The sequence below is a fragment of the Mastigoproctus giganteus genome, chromosome 10 (genome assembly GCF_048544385.1).
Source record: "Mastigoproctus giganteus isolate SK-2022 chromosome 10, ASM4854438v1, whole genome shotgun sequence".
NCBI classification, from domain to species: domain Eukaryota; kingdom Metazoa; phylum Arthropoda; class Arachnida; order Uropygi; family Thelyphonidae; genus Mastigoproctus; species Mastigoproctus giganteus.
The window spans coordinates 135,620,453-135,646,640 of NC_143584.1; the positions used below are offsets into that span (position 1 = coordinate 135,620,453).

Here is a 26,188-nt window from a genome sequence, read left to right on the forward strand (position 1 = left end):
TGGGCATAGGAGTGAACTAATGAATAACATACCGTTTACTAGCTAACTGTTAATAAACAAGGCCAATTTAAAACTGTGGGGATGTCAAAAACTGAAAGGATGCCGAATTATGCAGCCATGCCCATTACACCAACAAAAATGATATACACAAAGGTCCAAAAAGCAAGGCAACAGATATTTTTGTGAAATGACACCACCATCTATTTATACTTCACATAAACAATGTGAAAAACTAGATTAATTTCAATTGTTAACAACAGGCAGCAATTGTTCTTTGTTTTTGGAGTCACAGAGAACCTTATCTATATTAGAAGTGAAGTATTTAGATATGGCGTCAACACCTTGTAATGGCATTTCTGATGAAGATATTGTGAAATTGTTAGAACTTTAATTCAGAATTTGAATGAACTTAAGGAATAATGATCTCAAGATGGACAGAGAGAATTCTGTTTTTCAAGAATATATGTAGCAGGAAGAAATTTCTATAGATACTTTGGATGTTGCATCACTTCCCATCAACAAAAGAGGGGATATAAAGTAAAAATATTTTTTTTATCTTAATGAACAGTTTGGTGTATATTTTGTTCTAAGAAAAATTATTGCATCAGATGAAACTACAGTTGGTTAGAAGGGTAGAATTTCATTTAAATGTTAACATAAACCTCAAATTCCAACAATATGGGCCTCTGTGTATTTATTTTAGCTGACTAGAAGCACGGTAAATACTAGCCATTATACATATTTTGGAAAGCCTACTAGTGAAGACCAGGCTTAACTTTTACTTCATATGAAACTACAGTTGGTTAGAAGGGTAGAATTTCATTTAAATGTTAACATAAACCTCAAATTCCAACAATATGGGCCTCTGTGTATTTATTTTAGCTGACTAGAAGCACGTTAAATACTAGCCATTATACATATTTTGGAAAGCCTACTAGTGAAGACCAGGCTTAACTTTTACTTCAAAGATTATGCTTCATCTCATCCAAAAACTGAGGGTAATTGGATTTCACAATTTACTACGAATGAAAAGTTGGACATTACGATGCATGAATAAGAAATACTTTACTGAATGGCAGTTGCCACTTTTAAATGCACACATTAAATAATACTAAGGTAAATAAACATCAATAAAAATCTGAAATATAATAGAAAAATGGAGGGGGGGGGAAGAGTATAACATGCTTTAGTTAAAGTTTTTCACCTGGCAACAGTGGATTTTGGGATTTTTTTTTTTTACACTGGAGAGAGGGGAAAAAAAATAATAATAACAAATAAAATTTTTTTTTTTTTTTTTTTTTTTTTTTTAAATCACTGAGCAGGATGTATTCACCTCCACAATGAAACTTGATGAATTGGCTGTGATCATTTGAAACCAATTGAGTCCTTGATCTGGATGCCCCGAGGAATAAGGTGGATGTTTGTGCATTGAGTAAGAAAGGAAAAGTTGGCAGCAATTTTTTTCAGAAGAAAAGAATTAAAAGGATCAAAGCCCTTGAGAAAGTGGAACATGTGCTTTTATTTGTAGAATTATGCCCCTAGTGTTCTAACCATTCTTAGTACAAATTTTACACTAGTTTCAAACCAGCAGAAGAATTTCATAAACTGAATATACACCTAAGAGGCACTGTTATGGGACACAAAGGGACTACCAACAAAGATGAAGACCACAGAGAAAACTGAAAAGCACAGAAGTGTTTTCAAAAAGAAGACAAAGTGTTAGAATGGAAAGCCAGAAGTAACAACAGGAAAAGAAAGGGGAAGGCCACACTTTCAAACTAAAAAGCCAGTCACTATTTGAATGCACAAGAAATGTGTGTGCTGTAGACAGTTGACCATTACTCTGCTAGTTAATCGTTCAGATGAAAATCAGTGAAATGATAGAAGTTGCTTATTCAGCTAGTAGGAAATGTCTAAGAACATTTTTAACATTCTTTCTAGAAAAAGGCTATTGAGTTTTGATGCAGAAAGCAGTCTGCATGACAGTCCTTATTTGGTGATGAAAGGTGAGCATCTAAATAAGAAGAAAGATTGTGCAGTTTTTTTGTGGACTGCAAAGAGTTAATCATAGAAAAATGAAATGACACAAATGAAAGTGCATTAGTGCAATATTTTTTCAGTCACCCAAAACATTCAACTTATGAGTTTCATCATGTCCTATGTGTAGTCAATATTTTACGTTGGAAGTTTCAAGGAGATTTCCATTTAACTAGATTTCAGTGCTCAGTTTAACTCTAATGGCATTAATGAATTGATCCCATTGCAAGGGGTCAATTCACTGATGCTATTTTTTTTCAAAGTTCCTAAAAGATGAAAATCAGATGAGACAAGGTTGGAACAAGCACCCATCATCCATAATGTTAAAATGATTGCTGGGTGCAGTTGATAGTGCGAAGCATTGTTTGAACTGACTGCACTAAAAACAAATTTGTTCCTTGGACATGACTACTGGTCCCTACAAAGCTCACAGATGCTGATGAATTTCTGTGGGCTTAATTCTTCTGGTATACAGAAATAGGATAACCACATGCAGTTCATTTGTCCATGCTCCAAATACTGCGCAGTCATCACACCAGATGATGAAAATCATCTATCATCTAATATTGCTTGGTACTGCAGAGGCCTCACTTTTATTTGTGAATGAGGGTGAACATCCCAAATCCTGTATATATGATATGCAACATCTGATAGTAGTCTCTTTCAGAAGGCTAGACTGATAATTTTAACATTTTTTATCTGGTTGGTAACATACTGAAATTAATAAACAGGTCCACCAACATGAAGGTGTGAACAAATAAATTGTTTGCTGTGGACTTATTGGACTACTAAAGTTCTATACACTGTCTAGAGAGAAGTCACTGGTCATTTCAGTAGTTTTCAACCTGTGTTCTGCAAATATTCTGTAATTTATTTACATTATTAATTTATTATTTAATTTGCATGCATTATTGTTTTTAAAGAATAGCTGAAGTTCTAGGGAAAATCTGGATTTTAAAAGGGCTTTTTAAGCTTGAAAAGCACCAGAAAGCTTATCTACTAGTTCGGCCTTTAGATGGAAGCTTGAGAAATTAACACAGCAACATGCATATCTATAGAAGAATATTTACAACCCACTGAAAGCCCATAGTAGATATGCAAAATGCCATAACTGTCTCTCCCTAACACAAACTAATTTTTGCACTGAAATTTAAGTTCTTGGAGCTGCTGTTTCTCATGGACCACTGATTGCATAAAAAATGATAAAAACACACAAATACAAATCTCAAGGACGAATAAACATGAAATTAAGGAAATATTCTTTTTTGCAGTGGTTGCTATAGATATATACAAGGAAACAAAGATCTTTGTTTTCCTCTATCATTCTGTACTTTAGCATTAATTTCTATAACTTAAATATATGATTCAAAACAAACCTTGTGCAGCATATCTGTTAGAACCATCTTCTACTAGCACATTATAAAATGGCTGTTTGTCCTTATTTGGTAAGTTGTAGACGCCCATTTGGTATATCCAGTCTCGGCTAGCTGCACACATTGCATCCCAACCATAGATAACACATGTATAATCATATCTACATTAAAAAATATAAAGAAAACAATTTTTAGTCTGCTAATGTCATAAATGGTAATTATTTCTGAATAACTTAAAAGGGATAAAATCTAAAAATAAGAATTATTCCATCTAACTCAGTTAAATGAGCATATTTATAATGTTGACACAGAATACTGAAGATTTGAAAGTTATAGAATCACTGAGGGAACTGTGATATTCTTGACAACTTATACCTATTAAGTTCCATGTTTCTATTAACAAGATTAATTTTATTAGAAAACAGGCCTTGTGTGTTGGGTTGCATTATATCATCAAAGTTTCTTGCAACGACCGACTAACTGGTTAAAATAAATTTATTAAAATAAAAATATAATATATACATAGATAAAACAGAAATAAAATAAAAGCGTTAAAATACAATAAGATAAAAGAGTTAAAATATATATAATAAAAGCGTTAAAATATATCTATATATTTTAACGCTTTTATTTTATTTCTGTTTTATCTATGTATATATTATATTTTTATTTTATTATATTATAAATATATATAATAAAAGCGTTAAAATATATCTATATATTTTAACGCTTTTATCTTATTGTATTTTAACGCTTTTATTTTATTTCTGTTTTATCTATGTATATATTATATTTTTATTTTAATAAATTTATTTTAACCAGTTAGTTGGCCGTCGCAAGAAACTTTGATCAGATTAATTTTAGTTTGGAACGGAAGTTATAGCAGTGTGACACTACTATTTTTACCAAAGGGAATATGCCAGAGAAGCAGCTTTGCAGTCAAATTAAAGAAAATTGTAATGAATGCTCACTGCAAATAAGAACTTCATCTTGAGAAGTGAGTAAAAAGCTGAATTTATTGGCATTGCAAAAGCTTCAGCGTACAGAATGAGGAAAGAAGTTACAAACAAGAATGAATGGTTTATACCAAGGAAGCTGACAACATGAATGGACATTATCGATTCACTAACAAGGGACTAATTAATAATTTCACAAAATCAGCAATACATAAAAAGTTCGTCTACTTTTTTCATAATGAATGCCCTAACATAAATTGCTTGCTGATGATGATTGCTAGTTATCACAAGTAACAGTGCATTGTTTACTGTGTGAGCTTGTCTTTATGTAATATGCCAATATTTTTATTTTTTTTTCAGTGACCATAAAAAAAAAAAAAAAAAAAGAAAACACCCCTGGTATCCAAGATATAGTATACAACAGATTACTATTTGAAACACAACACCTACAGACATTGAATTAATGTTTTGCACATTCAAAAATATATACAATTCGTCAGTTCACTGGAAAGTATGACTTATGGAAGAGGTATGCAATTTTGAAATGATATTGTAACCAAGATAAAATGACACTTTCATCTCAGTTACAATATCATTCACCATTCCATTTAAAATGCCACGAGCCAACCACTACCGGTGCAAAAGCACATCCGTGGCTTGTCTCTTATTATTATAGCATCAGTTTAAAATTTTTGAATTTTGTTAATTTTATAAAATGAAATTAAAAATAGAACTCTAAAATCAATCCGCCTCTTAGCCCATTCTTAGGAATGATATGCTTTAATTTCTTCACATATCTTAATAAGTATGGTTTCCGTCCCTGCCTCGAGGAGGCGGGCCTCTACTATCAATTATCCTTTGTCTTCTTAGGAAAACCACACCCACAAATTCATTAAAATATTTAAAATTTCTTTTATTAGAAAACAGAACACTTAAACATCAATTCACCTATTGAGCATTCAAAAATATTTCTTAGATCTAGATACTGTACACATTTTAACATATGCTCAGAGGTCTCCACTTGCCACAAGAGCAGAGGTCAGAATCTCTGAGCCCCAATTCGAATAATCTTAAAGCCAAGCCGTGACCTGTCAAGTACGAACATCGCTCTTACACCAAATTGTAACCAGGGTTTAAAAGATGGAAAAACAGATATAACTGCCTACCCTTTTCTGAATTTTGCCATTTTTCTTTCCAAAAGTTGTCTATCTCAGAAATAATCCTCTTCTTTTCTAACTTTAGATCATTTCTGGAATATTCATAGCCCTCTATTGGACAAGAGGTAATTCCAAGTATAGTTTTTCTGATATTATGCTTAGTATAATATAACATACCAGCTAAAAGAACATTATACATTGCTGGAATTCTGCCTGCAACCACTTGTAAGGCATCAGCAGAGACCGTCCGATATGCCCAAGTGACACTTAGCAATACAAATCTTTGTGCCTGAGCAAGATACTTTTGTATTAGTGAGTTTCCTACTTGATGTACCCAAGCCCCGGAAGCGTAAAGTTATAATCGGGACAAAGATGCAGTCAATAAAGCAAATTCAGCGAGCTGTAATCCCCCAATCACACCTCACAACTCTCCTGAGCTTGGAATACAGTAATCTTACTTTATTTTTCAAGTATTTTATATGCTCAGTGAAGAACAATCTTTCTTCAAGCATTAGCCCCAAATATTTTACCACTCTAGCATATCGAACAGTCCCACCCGACAGCCATACAGTCGGAGGTCGATTCGCACTAAGCTTTCCCTTTAACAACATTTGGACTGTCTTAGCCATGGAAATTTCTAATTTGTTCTGGTCACTCCATTCTTTTAGCGAAACCAGAGCATTTTCAGCTCTAGTCTCTAGCTGCAAGCGAGAACCACCATGCACCAATAACACTAGGTCATCAGCATAAGCTATGCTCTGAACACCATCAAAGAATTCATCCATGACGATGTTCCAGACGAAGGGACCCATCACAGAACCCTGAGGACATCACCAACTTATGTTCCTGACCACTTTACAATATTTAGTTCTGACTTTTATAATTCTGTCAGAGAAGTAGTCTTTGAACACATTGTATAAATTTATTGGACACTCAGCTTTTCTTAGCCTAGCCAGGACACTCTCCCACCAGAGTCGATCAAAGGCCCCCTTGAAGTCCATAAAGATTGCAAGTACATATCTAGCATCACTCAATTCCACAGCCTGGATTAGTCCATGCACAGCATCCTCAGCACTTTTTCCTTTCTTAAAACCATACTGGTTTAAGGAACACATGGACTTATTTTCATACCTAATCATTAGCCGATCAACGATCAAAATATCATTCACCAGAGAGAAGTGTATATATATATATATATATATATATATATATATATATATATATATATATTTATTATTTTTTTTTTCCACCTGGTTGGATATCCTTTTACACTCAGTATTGATATGAGAAATTGTAAAACTGCCACGGGATAATTTGTTATATCTTATGCTTGCTTGTGCACTTTGTCAGTTCCTCTACTGAGCACCACAGTATGCGAATTCTTCCTTCTATTATAAGAATATCTGTTGGTTCTCAACTGAAGTTGACACAACCTATATTACTAAACATCTAATGCTTTATCTTCAATGATATTGAGAAGTACTGGAAACTTTTTTTTTTTTTTTATGAAACTAATTCATTTCAATTTGGTGCAAAAAATCTGCTCTCTGAGCAGCACTATTGGATGATGAATTGGTTCTCCAAAAATTAAGTTAAATAATATTGAACTTAATTCTTTACAGTCCAGATTATTTTCAATGCCTGCCCCATGCAGTCCAACTCTAAAATCCAAAAAACTCATACTCGAAATGAAGTTCAAAATGATTTATTTTTAAGTTTGTGTGAGGTGTGACTATTAAATAATGAGTCTGTTGCAATAAAAGAAATATAATGAAATATTTCGCACCTTACAAGTTATCCCTTTCAAAACAATTGCTTTAGGCCTGCACACACTGTTCCATACGTTTCTTTCAAGCATAGACACATTTCTGGAAGTTGTCTTCTGCAAGCCAAATGCTTTGGTCATTTTTTCCTGAATGTCTTCAATGGTTTTCAATGGGTTCCCTTAGCACACTTTTCAGTTTAGAGAAAAGGAAAAAAGTCACAAGGGGCCAGGGACTTTGACTACATGGTAAAACATTTTATAAACTGTAGATATTTTAAACATCAATTATTTTATGACTTTAGTGTGTGATATTTCTTGAAACTTTCAAAATGCTGCATCTGGAGAGTAGGGTGCATGTTTACATACAGGAATTTGTTTACTAGCCAGAAACTGGCAAACAGAGATGTTCCATTAAGACAATGTTGGAGTCTTGATGGAGTACCTAACCATCCTTCCACAATTTGGGTCACTTCCTTTGAATTTTTTCATGCAGCCTTGTCAGAACTTTAATTTAGTATGTTCGATTGACAGTGATTTGGTGAGAAGTATTCAGCCATAGTAATTCCTTTAATATTGAGTAAAACAAGAAGCATGGTTTTCATTTTTGATTTTGATATTCTTGTTTTTTTTTTGTCTGGATATCCACATAACCACATTGCTTAGGACACGGATTTACTTGTGTTATGGGAGGAAAGCACACTATATTCTGTTCAGAATGCCTGCACACCAAACAAACTTTTGCAAATCCTGCTGTAGGACATATAGTTCAGAAGTTCCTTGTGTAGTTTTTAGTGAGTTGTTAGCAGAAGAAGAAGAAGTGTTGTGGTGGAACTGGATGCAGAATTAGGATGTTTTGGTGTTGACATAATTTTAACGTTTATCTTATACTACTTCAATCTTGCCTTGAAGTCTGGCAATATAGTTTAGCTAATAAACTGGGTTTCTATAATGTTCAATCCTTCTCTTACTTTGCCATTTTTAATTCAAATCCTCCAAGGTATATAATTTTACAGTATTTGCCTGGGTGTAAAACCTTGAATTTTGTAGTATTAAAACAGCTTCCGCTAAACTGATCATCACTAAGGCCTATCCAAATTGTCCTAAAGGAGTGTTTTTAGGAGATGAATCTATGTGCTCTATTCTCTACTTCAGTCCTTTTTTTTGACATTCAGGGAATCTTCTAAACTTTATTCTTTCTTTGCTAGTTAACAGAATTATTGTGCCTTTAGAAAGTAGTGTACTCTAAGTCTGTGTCTATGAGAGCACCTAAGGGTAGGATCATGTCTCCCCTGCTTTTCTTTACAATTATTTCCTCATTCTTGATTAATAAAATACCTGTTGTAGCATACACTGATCATCTTCAAATCTGGTCTAATTCATGTAGTGGAAGCCATGAATAATTCAGTTAACTCAGCTTTCTTTTGTAAAAAATTCTCTCCATTTCTGGCTTTTAACCAAATGCAGAGAAATCAGCTCATATCTCAATTATAAAAAAGCATAATCCCTTCCCCTTTTATCCTTTACCAGTCAACATGGTCATTCCCCAAATCAGTGTGCACAAAGTCCTTGTACTGATAATAAATGGCTTTTAGATTCTCATCTAAAAAAATTTTAAACCTCTCCATTCAGAAATTATGGCTTCTGAAACAAAATTTAGTCAAGAGTCCAACTGTCAGTTAATAGAAAATATAGTCTTCTTCCTATTCTCATTGATTTTTTATTCCTCTAAGGTCTGCTTCATGGCTGAGAGCTACAATATCAAAAGAATACATTTGTTTATTGAATTGTTCAATAACACTTCTATGAGAAAACTGTAGGTGGTACATCCCCCACCCCAAGAATACCAGACTTAGTCCTCTTATACTGTTATATAGCAGTTTAAAGCTCACAGACATGATGTTTCCTGTCCTATCGATTAAATTTTTACCACCTACACCTCACAGATCCAATGCTGGCATACTTTAGTTCTAAAACTTGGAATACCATGTCCAGGTAGGGAGATTGCACCTAAAAAAAGATGCAGATCTTGAAAGGATCCAAAGACAAGCAATGTACCTGGTGAGATTGGCAAAAGGGCATTCATATAAGGAAAGACTTTGAATATTTGGCTGCAGAGCTTGGAAACTAGTAGACACCTTAGAAAAGATTTGACTAAGATCATCCCTCGATTTGTGGGGGGGGGTTACATTACAGGAAAGCACCAATGCAGTCCAAATCCGTGCAATAAGAAATGTAGTTTTTTGACACAATGAGGGGTCCATTCCTTACACACAAAAAAATAAAATAAAATAAATAAAAATAAATAAATTGAAAAAAAAAAAAAAAAAAACCTGCCTTTATTCAGTACGAAAAAAAGAAAAGATTACAAAGTCCATAAAATTAATCTTGCTAATGTACCTCTAGATTTTTAACCTAAATTCATTGCTTCTTCGTCGCTGTTTTGCTGTGATAAACATGCAACAGTGTCCAGAACTTTTTGGAAAAAATTAGTTAATTGTTTGCTTAGCAGCATGCTGTTTTTGTCTATAACAGCTTCATAAGGAACTAAAGCTAATGTTAAAGTTCTACAAAAATTTAAACTCGTCTCCAAATTAGGATCTAAATCCAGATCTTCTTGGCTAAGCTGATTTGCAAGTTTTAAAAACTCAGCTCGTCTCTTCGTGGTCAAATGTGTTCATCTTCATTTTTATAATTGTCATTTTTGTTATCTTCTTCACATTGTGATAAAATATCATCCACTGATAATTGTTCTTTATGAGATTCAAGGACTTCTGTGATGTCTGCTGGTTGCAGTTCTTCAAACCCCTCTCCACTAATCATTTTGCCAATTCTCACAATCTCAACTGCCTCCGGCATTTCGACCATAGCTTCTTTAGTGCAGCTTTGTGGCCACAGCTTTTTTTAAACTGCATTCATAGTTGAGCTCTAACTTCACCCCATGCAAACTGAATAATTTTTACAGCATCCAGAATGTTATAATTCTGCCAATGATCTTGAGTTGAAGGACTGTCTATTCCAACAATAGCTTCAACCAATTATAAAAAAGATCTTCTTAGGTAATAAAGTTTAAAGGATGCTATAACACCTTGGTCCATTGGTTGAATTAATGAATTTGAAGGTAACAAGCACTGGAAGAAAGGTAACTTTCACATTTGAGCGCAGATCAGACAAATGTGCAGGATGACTCGACGCACTGTCAAGAATGAGCAAGATTTCTGGCATTAGTAGATGCATATGATGCAAGAAGAAGCTTATATAGCATCAGACAGAAAAAAAAACCCATTCCCATTTTACCCATCCATTGACACCAAATGTTTGTCTAGTTCTGCCTGGAATTTATTTAAGCTGTCAAATTTCTACAATGACAGATGGAAGTTTGCAACCACCCGCTGGCTAAAGGCAAATTTCTGCGCACATCTATTCTACAACTGTCAATTTGAATTTATGTCCCCTCAAGTGACTAATCTATACAGATTAGTCACCTCAGAAAAGAAGAATCCCATCAACATTTAGCTCGTTCAAACCATTCACCTCAATCAGATCACCTTGCACGTGTATAGTCTCTAGACACTGCAATTTGCAGAACTTAAGCCTTTTCCTTATAAGATAACCATTTGTCCATTCACCAATCTAGTTACCCTTCTCTGTACTCATTCCAGCAGCTCTACATCCTTCCTAAAATGAGGCCTCCAGACCTGTATACAGTACTCAGGGTGTGGCCTGACCATTGCCCTACACAAGGGGATAATCATCTCCTTATTCCTGCTAGAAAAATTCCTGTATATCATTGATAAGACACCATGAGCTACTCTTGTAGAATGTCTGCACTGCTCAGAAAACTTCATATCTGACTGCACAATTACCCCCAGGCATTTTTCATTCTCCACTATGCTGAGTGTAGTTCCCCACAGTTGATATGTTACTCTGGGGTTACTGCTACCCACATGCAGTACTTTATATTTGCCAATGTTAAACTTCAGTTGCCGCCTCTAGCCAATCTGCTCAATTTCTCTAGACCCTGTCGCAGTAGTGTACTCTCATTAGTGTCATTGAGAACCTTTGTATCATCTGCAAACTTAGACATTAAGCCCAATATACCTTTTTATATTCATCAATATTATTAATAAATACAGAAAACAACAATGGACCAAACACCAAACCCTGGGAGACACCACTAATAACATTAGTCCACAAACAGCAGTGTCCATTTATTACCACTCTCTGCCTTCTTTCACTCAATCATCCCTTTATCAATAGCAGCAACTTGTCCTTAATGTCATACTGCTCCAACTTATGCAGTAGTCTTCCATGTGCAACAATATTAAAAGCTTCCCTCAAATCCAAGTATATGATATCAAAAATATTTTTTGCATCCAGTTCCTTTGTGACCACATCGTAGTATTCAATCAAATTAGTCAGTCAAAGCTTCCCTTTAACAAACCCAAGCTGTGTCTGAACTATAACTGCAGTCTTGTCTAGATCCTGCAGTGCTTCTTTAACCAGTGCCTCCATTAATTTCCCTGGAACAGTAGTTTAACTAACCAGTCTGTAGTTACTTTTGTCACCATTAGATCCTCCTTTGTGAATTGGGGTCACATTTGCACATCTCTAATCCATGGGTACTTCCCCTGAGTCCAAGGAAGCTCTCATAATTATGGCTAAGGGTTTGCTTTCTTAATTTGCTGCCTCCTTTAATATAACTGGAGAGATCCCATCCACCTCAGGTGCCTTTCTTATGTTTAACTTCAACAATTTCTCCTCCACTTTGCTTTCAGTTATTACAAAATCATTTAGCTCCCTGCCAGAGTTTGATAAAGTAATGGCATTCCCCTCCCTGAATAACTCCTCATGTGTGAATGTAGATGCAAAATACTCATTCATTTTGTCAGCTATTGGAGCAGGATCCTCAACAGTCAAATGGACCAGATAAAAAAAATATTGATATGAAGTGGATCAATCTGATTCATCCACTTCCTTCTAGAGTTTACATAAGTAAAGAGCTCTTTGCTATTTTCTTTGCATCCTTTGCCAAAGATTTCTCATAATCTGTCTTCGCCTGCCTAACCTTTGTGACTTGATTACGGACTAGTTTATATCTGCCATAGGTTTCAGTATCGCCTGATATTTTATATGTATCCCATGCATTTTTCTTTGCTGCCAAGTGCCTCGTTAGTTCATCTGACATCCATTTAGGCCTAAACCCTGAACAATATTTCTTAGTTGGTATTAAAAGCCTAGTAGTGTCCATGATTAATTCTTTGAATGCTTTCCATTTGGAATTTGCTGTAGGCAACATCCTCAGTTGGTTCCACTGTATAGAATTTAAAAACTGTCTCAGACCACCATAGTTACCTTTACAAAAGGAAAAACCCTTCCCTTTTCCCCTGATGACAGTTACATCTTTGAATTTTGAATGCAATGTCTTTTTGTTTCAATGCAAAAGCCAAATTAAAAACAAATCCTTGAAAATTTTAGCTATTCTCCAGGCTTTTTTTCTTGATTTCCAATGAACTGGTAAGGAGATTTTTGATATTCCTTTAAAAGTACAAGGATTTTCTGATGTATAAATTAGAAGCAGTTTACACTTAAAGTCACCCTTTGCATTGCCACATAACAAAAGTGTTAGCCTATCTTTTGCAGCTTTGAAACCTGGGGTGATTTTTTCTTTTTTTGAAATGAATGTTTGGTTTGCATATGCTTCCAAAATAAGCTGGTCTCATCAGCATTAAACACCTGATTTGCTAGAATCTAGCCCTCAATCACAATAACATCTTTTAAAGTTTTCAGATACAAACAAGCAGCTTCTGTATCTGGACTGGCTGCTTCGCCTGTTAATTTTAGATTGTGAAGACTGACCCTTTTTAAAATTTTCAAACCAACCCTTACTGGCGTGAAAGACATCTGCATTGCATAGACTGGCTTCTTCTTCTTGTAAGTGATTAAAAATTTGCAGAGCTTTGGCATGAATAATATCTGAATTAAGAGACATTATCTTTTGATTAGGATCTTCTATCCAGAAAGCTTGTTTGTTATTTGTTAGTTTGTTATTTGGTTTTTAAGAGCATTAGCAACTAAGGCCATATTGCTCCGGGATATGCGGTGGTCATTCCCTGACCTTTCTGCATCCTCCGTATTTGGTGGTGACGGGCTCGAACCCCGGTCTAATCAAGAAGCGTGTGCTATGCACTGCTGCTCCTTCCCACCTCTATCCAGAAAGCAAGTAATTTTTCACTTTCTCTGTATTAACAGATTTCCCACTTTTGTAGTGCTTTTTGCAGCCAATGATGTGGACCAGATAACTGAACTTCTTAATTTTCTATAATTCGCTGAATGCTAGATTTATTTATGCTGTATTTCTTGGCCAATGTCAAAACCTTTTCGCCATTTTCTAACTCCTTAACAATTTTTAATTTTTCCTCTAAATTGAAAAAAAATTTTTTTTTGTTGTAGCTGTCTTCATTTTAGGTACTAATGAAACACATGCTTTATAGAGACAAGAAATATTAAATTAGCAAAATTAATGCTTACCGATTAAAACACTACATTGCACAAACCATAAAAAGATTCTGTATGAACATCTAAAGTAGGATAACTGATGAAGGGGCTCTTGAATTAGGAAGTTGTTTCAAAATTAATCTGACAAACACACCACCGTTTATTGATATGTTTGGTTATAAGAATCAATTTTGAAAGCCTTTGTGATATTTTTCTAAAGCACATTTCTGGAGGTCACAACCATAAAACCTATTACAAACGAGTAGTAGACTCGATCTTATTGCATTTGGGATAATACCAATAGCTGGAATTCTGTGGGATTTTACATTATTATGTGAAATGTGTTTTGCCTTCACTGAAATCTTCAATCATATAATAAACATTGCTTACTGTTTTAAATTTTACAAAAAAAAAAAAAAAAAACAGTGAACAGCAATATCAACATTACAGTGTTATGTTTATTTAGTATGCATATTACTTAAACTATGTACATAAGCATAAATTTTATTTTATTTTGCTAACTTGTGGATAATATTCTGATTTTCATATATCATTTAATTTTGTTAATTAGTAAGGTAATAAAGTCTAAATTTGTGCTTTATATCTTTATAGCCTGTGGATAATATTTCTCCGATTTTCACTTATTAGAGTCATCCTTAATAGAATCAAAATTCCATTTGCAAACGTGATCATAATAACAAGCACTTATTGTTTATAGATGGTGTTTTCAAAAAATTGCACAGTAATGAAACTTGCTGCACAATCTAAATTTTGGTAGTAAATACCTGGTAAAATTTGGTAGTAAATAGTGAAACCACGTAATAAATAATTGAAAATTGAGGGATGACTATACAAGGCACTGAGAGGTGCAAAGTAAAAAAAAAAAAAAAAAAAATAATAAAATTCATCTTACTTTGCACCTTTCGGTGTCATATACAGTCATCCCTCGATTTGCAGTTTTTTTACTGCAGAGTTTCAATATTTACTACCAAATTAAAAAATCGCATGTGTACCCTGTACGTACGAAAGCTGTTTTATGTGTAAACATCTTTGACGACACCTACTAAATTTCGAACAGCTAGAACCGAAATCACAAACAATGTAATTTATGCTCACACCTGCTACTTACTCTAATGAGTTAGTGATAAATAGGATACACATGCCTGCTGCTTACTCTACCAAATCAATGTTTAGAAGAGGTTAGGCCAATAGCCTAATTACCCATTTGATTGTAGCCATTTGTTGAATAGTATGTTGCAACAATACAAGTATTTGTATTGTCACAATCATACTATCACGTTACTCTGTCATGCTTTTTTGCAAATTACACATGCAGCGCTAATGAGATCACGAAACTACAGTATCCACGCATAATACGCTATCAAAACAAACTATAACTTGGCTCAGGATCTCAACGAGTACAAGCATGAGATGGTAACAGCGCACATTCAACTTCATAATGAGGAAACAGAGATACTGTCAAAGATGAAATATCTCAAGATCTAGGACGACAATGAAGAGCTCATACTAGATCGTAGATTGTAAGAATTGGACTTGGACATTTGCAAAATGATTGAAATATATAAGATGTGTCAAGACAACGACAATGGTGACTCTGACAAAGCATGTGGTAATAACCCGCACAGCCCTGTAATGTGACTGCGAGAACATCCCTTTCGAAACTTTACCAATCATCCAAACAGCGAGATGAATGAGGATCTAAGGCTTGTCATGCTCAACGACTCAGCCCAATTGCAGAGAAACACAAAAACTTGATGACCAACGAGGACTTCTGCAACTCAACGAGAATGGCCAATAACAAGCAAAAGATTCTACTCATACATGTAATTTGGTGTCTGTTATCTCCAAATCGTGAACCAATTCAAATATTCTTCACCGGTGCAGCTGGTTGAAATATACAACCGTTTCATTAATACAGATAGGTACTGTAATGACTACATTACAGTACCTAATGTTCTTCAACTGGTAAGGCCGAAGCGCTTGTAATGTAATGATCTTGGATGTGCTCAGAGCTGGTTTATGCCAGCTCTGAGAACATCCAAGATCACCGCCCTCAAGATATTAATTTCTCTGTTTACCAAAAGGTTTCTGCCATGGGTGGCAATGGTTAGCCCAAAGCCACCTAAGTGGTATGCCCTGAATCATAAAATGATTTTCCGCAACCAGCTGGTTTATGCCAGCCCCGAGCACATTCAAGTTCACCTCCAATGATCCTTTGCGCAATCTCGCTGGCGAATCATAAACGGAAAAACATTTATGATTTGCCTCTTGATGGAAATATACAACCATTTCAGTAATACAGACGGGTACTGTAACGCCTACATTACATGCATTTCAATTGGTAAGGCTGCCATTGTGATAGACAAACTACTGTGCACAGTGCCCTCAATATATCCATTTCTCTGGTTACCAAAAGGTTTCTGCCATGGATGGCAATGGCTAGCCCAAAGCCACCTAAGTGGTATGCCTCGAATCATGAACATTTTTCCGCAACTACCTGGTTTATGCCAGCTCTGAGCACATCTCATCTTTTTTTTGTTAGTTGTTGGCGCATCAGCTTCTATGGCCATATTGCACCTCCCAAAGTTTTTGCACTTTACTGTGATCCAAGCCCGAGGCAGGAATCAAACCCGCGACCTTTGGGTTGCCAGACAGGCACTTTACCTACCTGGCTAGCCCGGTCGGCGCACACCTCATCTAAGATCACCTCCAATTATGCTTTGCGCGATCTCCTCTCTCGACTCCGTTTTTATTCGTTATGAAATGGAAATGGCTTCAAATGATGTCATTTCCGCATTGCAAAATCGTGACAAATTGATTTTACTACCATCCGAAAGTGGTTGAGTCTGCCAGCTTGGGAAAATTCAAAGCTCAGCTAGATAGATATCTAGTTGGATGAGGAGTCAAATAGGTGGTTTATTATTATTTTTATTATTTATTAATTAATGAATTTATTTTTCTGGAGAGTATAGAAAAAAACCCAGGATTTTCTTTCCCCATACAGCTCACACTAATACAAATATGAGAGTGCTCTTGTCTAGCTAGGCTGTTTCCGACAAGTAATATAACCCTCACTCATCCCTCTCCTGTCTCTCCTTCTTAAATACATTACATGCTATAGCAAAACTCATCTCCAATTTCTGGTGACACCAAGTTTCCACTAGTCTTATTATGTTGACATTAGTTATCCCAACGAAGAGTTCAAACTTGAACGTTTTATATGCAACACTACTAAGACTGCTGGAGACACAGGTCAGACAAAATTTTATTTTACTGTTTACTACTCTAATGCATCCATAAAGCTACTTAAATTTGTTGCCATCAGAAGACCAACTGGCTTATGTGGCCTCACAAAAGAACCATCAAGATGTGCAAATATTACTTGGATCCATGTCATCAATGAAATGCATATCTACACTGCTCCTGTTTTCTCTTGCTTAGTAGTTTCCCTGAATCCTTAAGGATTCTTTAGTGACCTTATCTTTTCCAATACTTTTTTACCTTGCTGTTGAGCTTACTTTCTTCCACACTAATTCAATATTGTATGCAACATCTTTCAGTGTTAATGTTTTCAGAAATTCTAGAACTTGAATTTGAGTTCACAACACCAGCAAGTGGCTAACCATGATAGTAGGTTTTGAAGGCTCGAATAATGCTCTCATCCATCGGCTGAATTAGTGCAGTTGGCAGAAATGCGACTCTGATCTTACCATCTTTTGATTTCAGGACATCAGCCGAAGGATGAGCTGGGCAGTGACCCAACAATAAGAGCCTTTTCTTCAAGTTTTTGGAGGGCAAGTGGTGTCTCACTGATGGTGCAAACTCATTCTCTATCCATGAAGCAAAAATAACATTCATTATTCAAGTGTTGGAGCTATTTTTATAAACCACAGATAAAGATTTCATGCTGATGTGCTTAAAACACCAGGGACTTTGACTTTTACCAATGCACAATGGCTTTAGCTTGTGATTTCATGATTCCATCTTGAATCACATTATGCAGAAATTCAGGAAACACTTCTGTTGCTGTAATGTCACCAAATGCAGATTTGTCTACAAGACTAACCTGGGTTATTTCAAGACAAGCCCTCCATCTCCAAAACTACCCTTCAAAAGCTCTAAATGTGTCATCACCTTGACTAAGCAGCTTATGAAATTTAAGTGCCTGTGCTTTCAAAATTACCCCATTTATCAGTACTCCTTCACTATGCTTCTGCAGAAATTGCTTGTATAAGCATTAGTCCACATCACTGTTTTCCCAAAGTCTATCTTTCTTTCTTTGGAGGCTTACTTCATCTTCTATGAATGAATGCAATTTTTCTTCCTCTTTCATCTGAGTATCATTCTTCCTGGAATTCCATACTTGCAAAATATACTGCAAGTATATTTTATTGCATCTCTAGCTGAGGGGAGAAACTGGGCGTCTACAGTAATTAGTCTCTGAGAAGTCCTGTTGTTTATAAAAATTACTCTGAAACTGAATATATCAAAGTGAATATACAGTGAATTTTTAGCTGATTTCCCCTCAGAAATATGGTAGTAGAACGTAGATTAGATATGAATATATACAGTACAGTAAACCCCCGCTATTCGCGGTATCTGTATTCGTGGTTTTGCGTATTCGCAATCGCCGATTTAATATAAAATGAAACCTAAAAAATGTGAATTTTAAAGCGCCGTGAATATTTTCTGCCATAAAAAAACATGGGCGTGGCTAAAATTATCTTTCCCGGTCAAAACAGCGCTCAGTGGGTGAGGGGAGAGGGGTGACAAAATCGCGAGCGTGGATGTTTCTCGCTAATCCTTGTTCAGTATGTGTTATGAGCTTGTTATGGAAGGTTTCGTCGTTTGCTTTTAATTTATATGCTTTTATAAATTGAATAAATCTATCAATTTATAAATTGCATATCAATTTAAGCACATTTTTAAGCATATCAATTTATAAATTGATATGCATAAAAAAGTGATAAATCTACCGTTTTGCAGTGTAAAACAGACTTTTTCGAGTGTGTTAACGGAAGAAAGTGACTTTATTGTGGACAAGTTCTTTCTAACCCCTACAAAAATATGACTACGAATAACAAGAGAAATGTGAAAATATCAAAGAAGGTGATGACATTAGCGAATAAAATTGAGTTATTAGACAAAATTTCTAATGGTGAAAGTGTCTCCTCAGTGGCAAAACATTATAAAATCAATGAGTCAACGGTATGATCAATCAAAAAATCGGAAGAAAAAATCCGCCGTAGTGTCCGTGAAAACGCGCTAATTGCTTCAAAAATTTGCTCTGTAACTCGCGATGTTAAATTAGAAAAAATGAAAAGCTTTAAATCTGTGGATAGAAGACCGAACTCAAAATAAAATTCCGTTAAATTCACTCATCATTCGTGAAAACGCAAAACTCCTTATCAACGCTTTAGCGAAACTGGTGATAGCACTGGCGGGATAAGTTTTTAGCTAGCAAAGAAGCTGGTTTGAAAGATTTGTTTGAAATTTCTAATAAATATTACATTTAATATTAAATTGTTTCTTATTTTCATTTCGATGCCATAATGCTTGCATTTCACTATGTACTGTCTATGTACATAGTCATATTATGAAGGTACATATAATACATACATACACAAAATTTTAGACTAGTTTTTCTTATATATTTCATACTTTGGAACGGAACCCCTTTATTACTATGGGAGCCATAACTCAATATTCGCGTTTTCGGTATTCACAGCATTTCTCAGGAACGTAACCCCCGCTATTCGCGGGGGTTTACTGTATTCACTTTTTTCAGTTTCCTATATGAAATTGTTAGTTCTTTGAACACATTACTTTTTTTCATAATTGGTTTTTGGGGACATGATCATATCAGCATTATATCCAAAACCTCTGCATTATATTGAGGTTGCATTGTACATTTTGACCTAACTCAGCATTTTTCACCATTCCCTATACTTGTTTAACAAATCGTCCATTTGCCTTTAACTTATTTCAAATTTGTCGTAAACAATTATACTCTCTTTCACTCTTAAAAACAGACAACCTGTTTGTTACTTCATCAATTTTTTGCTCAGGCAGACACAGCCTGGGTCTAATTCTATTTCTATTGCAAAACTGTTGCCCGTTTCACTTACTATGTCCTCAAGAAACCAATTCTGTTGAACCAATGTAGTTAAGCACCAGGTAATTCTTTAGCAATTTCTCTTCAGGAATGCATCACCTGCCAATTTATTAGGAGTTGAATCGTCAAAGAACCTTCAATTTTGTTTCACTCCAGAGAATCAACTTTAGTGACTTAACCACATCCAATAACACACCAAGCTCAGATATCAGTTTGCTACACTCCTACTGATGATTCTCATTCACAGATCTTAGAACAAGTGCTACAGGCTATACAAGCAATGTACTTACCTAACTCACAGGAAAATTGATCACAGCCATAGGTGCATTCCCTCTCTAAAATGCTGCTGTAGAAAACAGTCATTCATTAAATCCACAAAAATCTTCCTAGTGTGTGAGTGAACCCACAAGTTCCAGTCAATATATGGAAAATCAACTATTATAAGACATTCTGGCAGACTATTTCTCTGTATAGTTGTTTGTTACACTCATCCTAGTCATTAAGTTTATAATACTCCTACTCTCACTTTCATTTTCTCAGTGTTTATGTCACATCAAACTGACTCAAAATTGCACTGACCACCCCTGCTGGCTGGATGCACTGCCTTGGATTTAATATGCATTTTACCTAAGGGCATAACTCCCTTGGTGTCCCGTATTTTGAACACTGGAATAATTATAAATGAATACATGAACGTTTACTGAGCTCATAGGCACATTTTAAACTAGTATCATAATTAATTTAATGGATGACTGTTTTCTACAGCAGCATTTTAGAGAGGGAATGGTACAGATAAAGGGCGCGGGCTTTCAAATATAAAGTTAATATATATTGGAATTCAAGTATCATATTAATCTTCTTCATATCTGTACATTTCAAAAGATTATTGGAAAAAATTAAGAGTATCAAAGTAGCCAAATCTGATTTAAGGCAATCTTAAAATCTGATGATAAGCTCAGAGACATTCAGTAAGTATGTATTACTAGACTAATAACTTACTTTTTGTGTTTCATGATCATTCCAACAGCATACTGGACACTAGGGTTTTTAGTTCTGTGCTTTACAGTTACCTAATTAAAAGAACATGGCATAATTTTCATACACTTTCACCTAAAAGTTCTGTGCATTATGTGATCTCGAATGAAACATTTTATTCAACAGAAATACAGTGGAACTTGTTTATAATGATCAAAGTTGTAGTGATATTCTCGATTTACTGATGAAACTGAGTGCTAGTTATATATATGATTTTATCAATGGTATTTCCCAATCAAAATAACCCAGATTTTTAGAATGACTAAGGATAATCTGCTGTGGAGCTAGTGTGTAAATTCACATTAAGTCCCTTGATTAGTGTAATCACTGAATTTTAAATCCTTTTTGAACTTGTTTCTTTAGCTGAAATTCCTTGTTGCTGTTTTCTCTGGTCAAATGCAAATCAAAGAAAAATTCTGCGTTGATATTTAATAAGTGTTAATAAAATTATGGCACTTCACATCCACTATATACAATGAACAGCAATTCCATACTCTTTCTTAAGTCAAAGTTTCACTAAATTCCCATTAAAAAATGAAATGACTTCAAAAACAATAGTCTCTGGCCTTGCAGATGATGCCAGCATCTAGGCAAAACAGATCTGAAGGATACCAGTTGACTTTATACTATAAAAAGCAATGTTAACTGTTTTTTTATTGTAAACTTGACTGTATACAATGTACACTGATTAAACTTTTTGATCCATTTATCTGTTTTTTCTTTCTTCAGTGTCAGATATATAACAATTCTCATATTTAATGATGGAAAATTGGTAGTCTGGATGCCATTGTTAAGCAAGTTTCACTGTAGTTCAATATGATTAAATACACTTTTGAAAATCCAATTTTTATTTCACTGAGCCTTTACTCTCAATGAAACATCAATCATGTTTACTTCTAAAAATTTTTCCCATTCTTCTCATTCCAAAAGAAAAATGTACTTTTAAAAGCACGAAAAGAACATGTAAAACAGCAAAGCTACTAATATTTTTGATTGAGTTTCTAATAATAAGTTATGATACCAGACCACCAATGCAATGGACCCAAGTTTGAATCCTGACACATGGGGGGATGCAAAGGGGAAAAACTCATGAACGTTGCTTTACTAAGTCTACCTCCCCAAAGCTGAAGTTGTTTGGTTTTTAGGAGCATTAGCAATTAAGGCCATATTGCTCCGGGGATATGCGGTGGTCATTCCCTGACCTTTCCGCATCCTCTGTATTTGGTGGTCACAGGCTTGAACACCGGTCTAATCAAGAAGCGTGTGCTACGCACTGCTGCTCCTGCCCACCTGGCTACGGAGGCACCTCCAAAGCTGAAGTGATGACTAAGGCAGAGAGTGGACCACCTGGTATCACTACCACCAAACCTAATACTGGATTCAAAAGCCAAAGCTAAACAGCTTGATGAAAATGAGAAGCAGAAATATTGAGCATGCTGCACTGAGTGTGGTGCAGGATAAAGTCATTTTGAAATTCCTTGTTGCTGTTCAGACCTTAGGCAGAAGGGTCAGTTTGCAAAGTCAGAGGCAATCTTCCGTGGGTGATAGTGAAGTAAGTGGTGCTGTCCTCCCATATGGCTATCACAACTGAAGGGCAAGACCAGCCTGCCCAACCAATTGGAAGTGCTACTACTATGGAAAGAAACACCAATGCATGAAATGGAGCAACAAAATGAATTATGTTCACCAAGCTAGAGCCCAATATGACAATGTACAGGATGAAACTACACACCAAGTGGTTCGAATGGTTCCTGCCCATTCAGCTCACTGAACAGCAAATAGCAGACCAGAGACAGACCATTGTCATGAAGAACCCAATAGCTCCTGCAAACTTGGAAAAAATCATCAAGCAGGATGTGAGTGATCAAGAACAAAGAATAAGTGCACAACCAAACCAGAACTAGAAGACGAATAGCACGCACAAGAAGTACAACCCAGAGCAGCCAAAATGAAAACAGACAAGGTCGTGATATCCAGAATTAGAAGAGCGGAAGACAGGTTTAGCAAAATGAGGAAATGAACCCATCTCATACAGAAGCAGAGATCCAACAGAATCATGTGGTAAGTCACAGACAACCTAAATTGGTGAATAATACTGGACCACCTCAACAAAAATGAGGTAACACTAGATACCATCCACACAGCCATTTGCTGTGTCACTTTAGCAGCCACCAAGATGAATGGAAGAGAAACCAGAGCCAACGGAAAACAAAATGCAGAGAAAAGGAACCACCAGCCTGGGTAAGAAGGCTACAGCAGAAGATGAAAGAGCTAAGAGCGAAGATAGGCCAACTGACCCAATACCAACCAGGTAACAGAAGTAAGAAGCCAATCAGAAAAGTAAATGATGTCCTCAAGAAAGACAGCATCCACAGAAAACATGATACCTATAATTGAAGAATACCTGAACACCCTTAACCTGAATCACCTGGCACTAAACAAGAGATTTCACTGATACAGGGAGAGTGCCTAAGAGGGGAAACAGACAACCAGATATTTGATGAAAACCAGAGAGGACCATCGGACAGGAGAAGAAAGGTAAAAGATCCACCAACCAGAAGGCACTCAAGGAATTCTGAGGCAACCTGTAGAGCAGCTTGTTAGTCATAACAGATGTACTCCATGGATAGACCTAGAATGGAAGAAATACAATAGTCGATCAGGAAGTCCCACCCACAACAAGCAAAACCCAGGAATAGAAACATCCACAACTTATAGTACAAGAAATTCAGTTACACACATGGTGGAGCAGCTCACCCAAATGATAAGGCACCCTTGCACAATCCCAGAGTCTGACTCAAGAAATCACCTATCTGAAGGAAAAGAACACCACAAACCCAGTGAAGTATAGACTGATTACTGGTCTCCCAACAATGTACAAGAACCTGAGCAGCTGCATAACTAAAAAGATATCAGACCACCTGGAGAGTCAGAACATTATGGCTGAGCAGCAAAAGGGATGTAAGCAGATGAGAAAAGAATGCAAGAAGCAGCTGACTATTTATGCAACAATTATGGAGCAAGCCTACAACCTGTACATGGCCATAGAAGAAGCACCACAACATGTACATGGCCTACACTAACTACCGCATGGCCTTTGACTCCATGCCCCACAGCCGGCTGATAGAGACATTGAAGATCTACAAAGTCAACCCAACATTGATACATTTCCTGGAAGCATGGTGAAATGGATGACCACCATTAGAGCCAAGGACATCACAACCAGACTGATCACCACCAGAAGAGGAATCTTCCAGGGAGATGCCCTGAGCCTGCTGTGGTTTGACCCACAACTCAACTCACTGTCCACCATGTGCAACACCAGCAAGTACAGACATATCCTAAAAGAAGGAAGGAAGAACCTGTACACTCTTTCACCTGAAGGACATGGATGGCATCAAATGCTATGCAGCAACTGAGAATCAATTCCAAAATGCAATCCATGAAGCAGGATGACCCTTCCTGTTCCATGTTTTAGAAGTGGGCAGCAGAACTTAAATGAGTGGAGGAGACCCCAGGAAGATGACCCATGCTGTAGAAGACCTGCAATATCTATCACTCCAGATGCTGTTGACAGTGTGCATGATTTACTGATGAGTGATAGTTCAGTACATTGCCAGTGTTTTGGGTATCTCATCTGAACTTGTGTACCACATAATAGCAGAGGTTCTGGCTATGAAAAAGGTGTCGACATGATGGGTCCCAAAGTCATTGACAGCAGATCAAAAATACACAAGGGTTTTCAAGTCAAGTGAATATTTGCATCGTTTTCAAGCAGATTCAGAAAATCTCCTTGCAAGGTTTGTGACCAATGGATGAGACATGAGCCTATTACTTGCAGAAAGAGACAAAGGAATAATTCAAACAGTAGGAACACAGCTCTTTTCCCCCTCCTCAAAGAAAGCCACGTTGATTCCTGGCAAGGTGATGGCAGTGGTTTTTTGTTGGGATGCTGATGAAGTATTGTTAGTGGATTACCTTCAGAAAGGCTAGACAATCACAGGGGCATATTACACAGACCTCATGAGGTTTTTGCATGAAAAGATCAAAGAAAAATGCCAAGGAAAACTCAACAAAGATGCGTTGTTGTGCCAGGAGAATGTGACACAAAGAGACATTGCTCACAAGTCTGTCATTGCTGTGGCTGTACTACATTAGTACGGTTTTGAAATCTTGGATAATCCCCCATATTCACTAGTTCTAGCACTGTCGAACTTTCACCTATTTCCTAATTTGACAAAATTACCTGAGTTGCATCCATTTTCTCACCGACAGTGAAACCACTGCTGTAGTGGATGCATTCTTGGAGGCTCAAGAGAAAACTTTCATTGCAGCTGAAATCAGCACATTGCAGCAATGGTGGCAAAAGTGTATTGACCCCAAAGGGGCTCTATGTTGAAAAGTAACAAATTACCAGACTCCTTGAATAAACCCTTCATACCCAAGCCACAAACTCTTCAATCATTTGTATTATAAGTTTCTGATGTATTTTTCTTGCCTTTAATATTTATATATAAACATACCCATCATGACCCTTGCCCCATCACATACTATAAATGTCACTGTAAATACTGATTAGAAGTTGTACTTATAATTACTGGCAACCATATTTTTTCAAGACATTGCACCAAAATAAAAATACTCTGATGTGATGACTGAAACATCTACAGCGAATACATCCCCCCCTGTGCAAATAAGTCATATCCAGGACTCGTCTGTGGTTAGGATCAGTAAGGACATCTCCGGCCATAAAATCATAAAATGTATCTCCAGCTACTGTTGACAAGAATTCGAAGTCTGAGAATGAAGTTCTAGAAAAAAACTGGGAAGATAGGAAAAGAGACATTACTCCAGTAATAGATGCATTCATTTTATATTAGGCATGGCTGAAATAACAGCATAAATTCATGATATGGACAATTATAATGCCATTATCCTTAAATATGAAGTCAACTCTATGTTAAGATTTGAAATAGATTATTTGATGGTGATCCAATAAATATTAAAAATTTAGTTTGCTGTGTATCATTAGGATAAATATACACCAAGATGAAAAATACACATTAAATAGAGAAGGCTAAATTAAAATAAAAATTCACTTACTTTACGGGTTTGATGCCTCACTCTTTGCGCTGCCATCTGACTCTGGGCAGCTTGATACATATAAGCTATAATTCCTGTAGAAGTTGGATCCCTAGCTGAAATCTCTTGAAGTAACCTCATTACCTTCAAAT

At 35.9% G+C, this 26,188-nt stretch overlaps 1 protein-coding gene across 1 annotated transcript in view; it reads right to left on the reverse strand.

Annotated features, from left to right (window-relative positions):
* The window catches only part of LOC150079300 (F-box only protein 21-like), a 157,873-nt gene that overhangs the window by 2,091 nt on the left and 129,594 nt on the right, over positions 1-26,188 (reverse strand). Inside the window, exons 9-11 of the mRNA XM_090383024.1 lie at positions 26,058-26,180; positions 20,919-20,989; positions 3,414-3,571 (exon numbers count right to left, since the gene is read on the reverse strand). Coding sequence (XP_090239150.1) covers positions 3,414-3,571; positions 20,919-20,989; positions 26,058-26,180 — 352 coding nt within the window. The remainder of the gene's footprint in view (positions 1-3,413; positions 3,572-20,918; positions 20,990-26,057; positions 26,181-26,188) is intronic.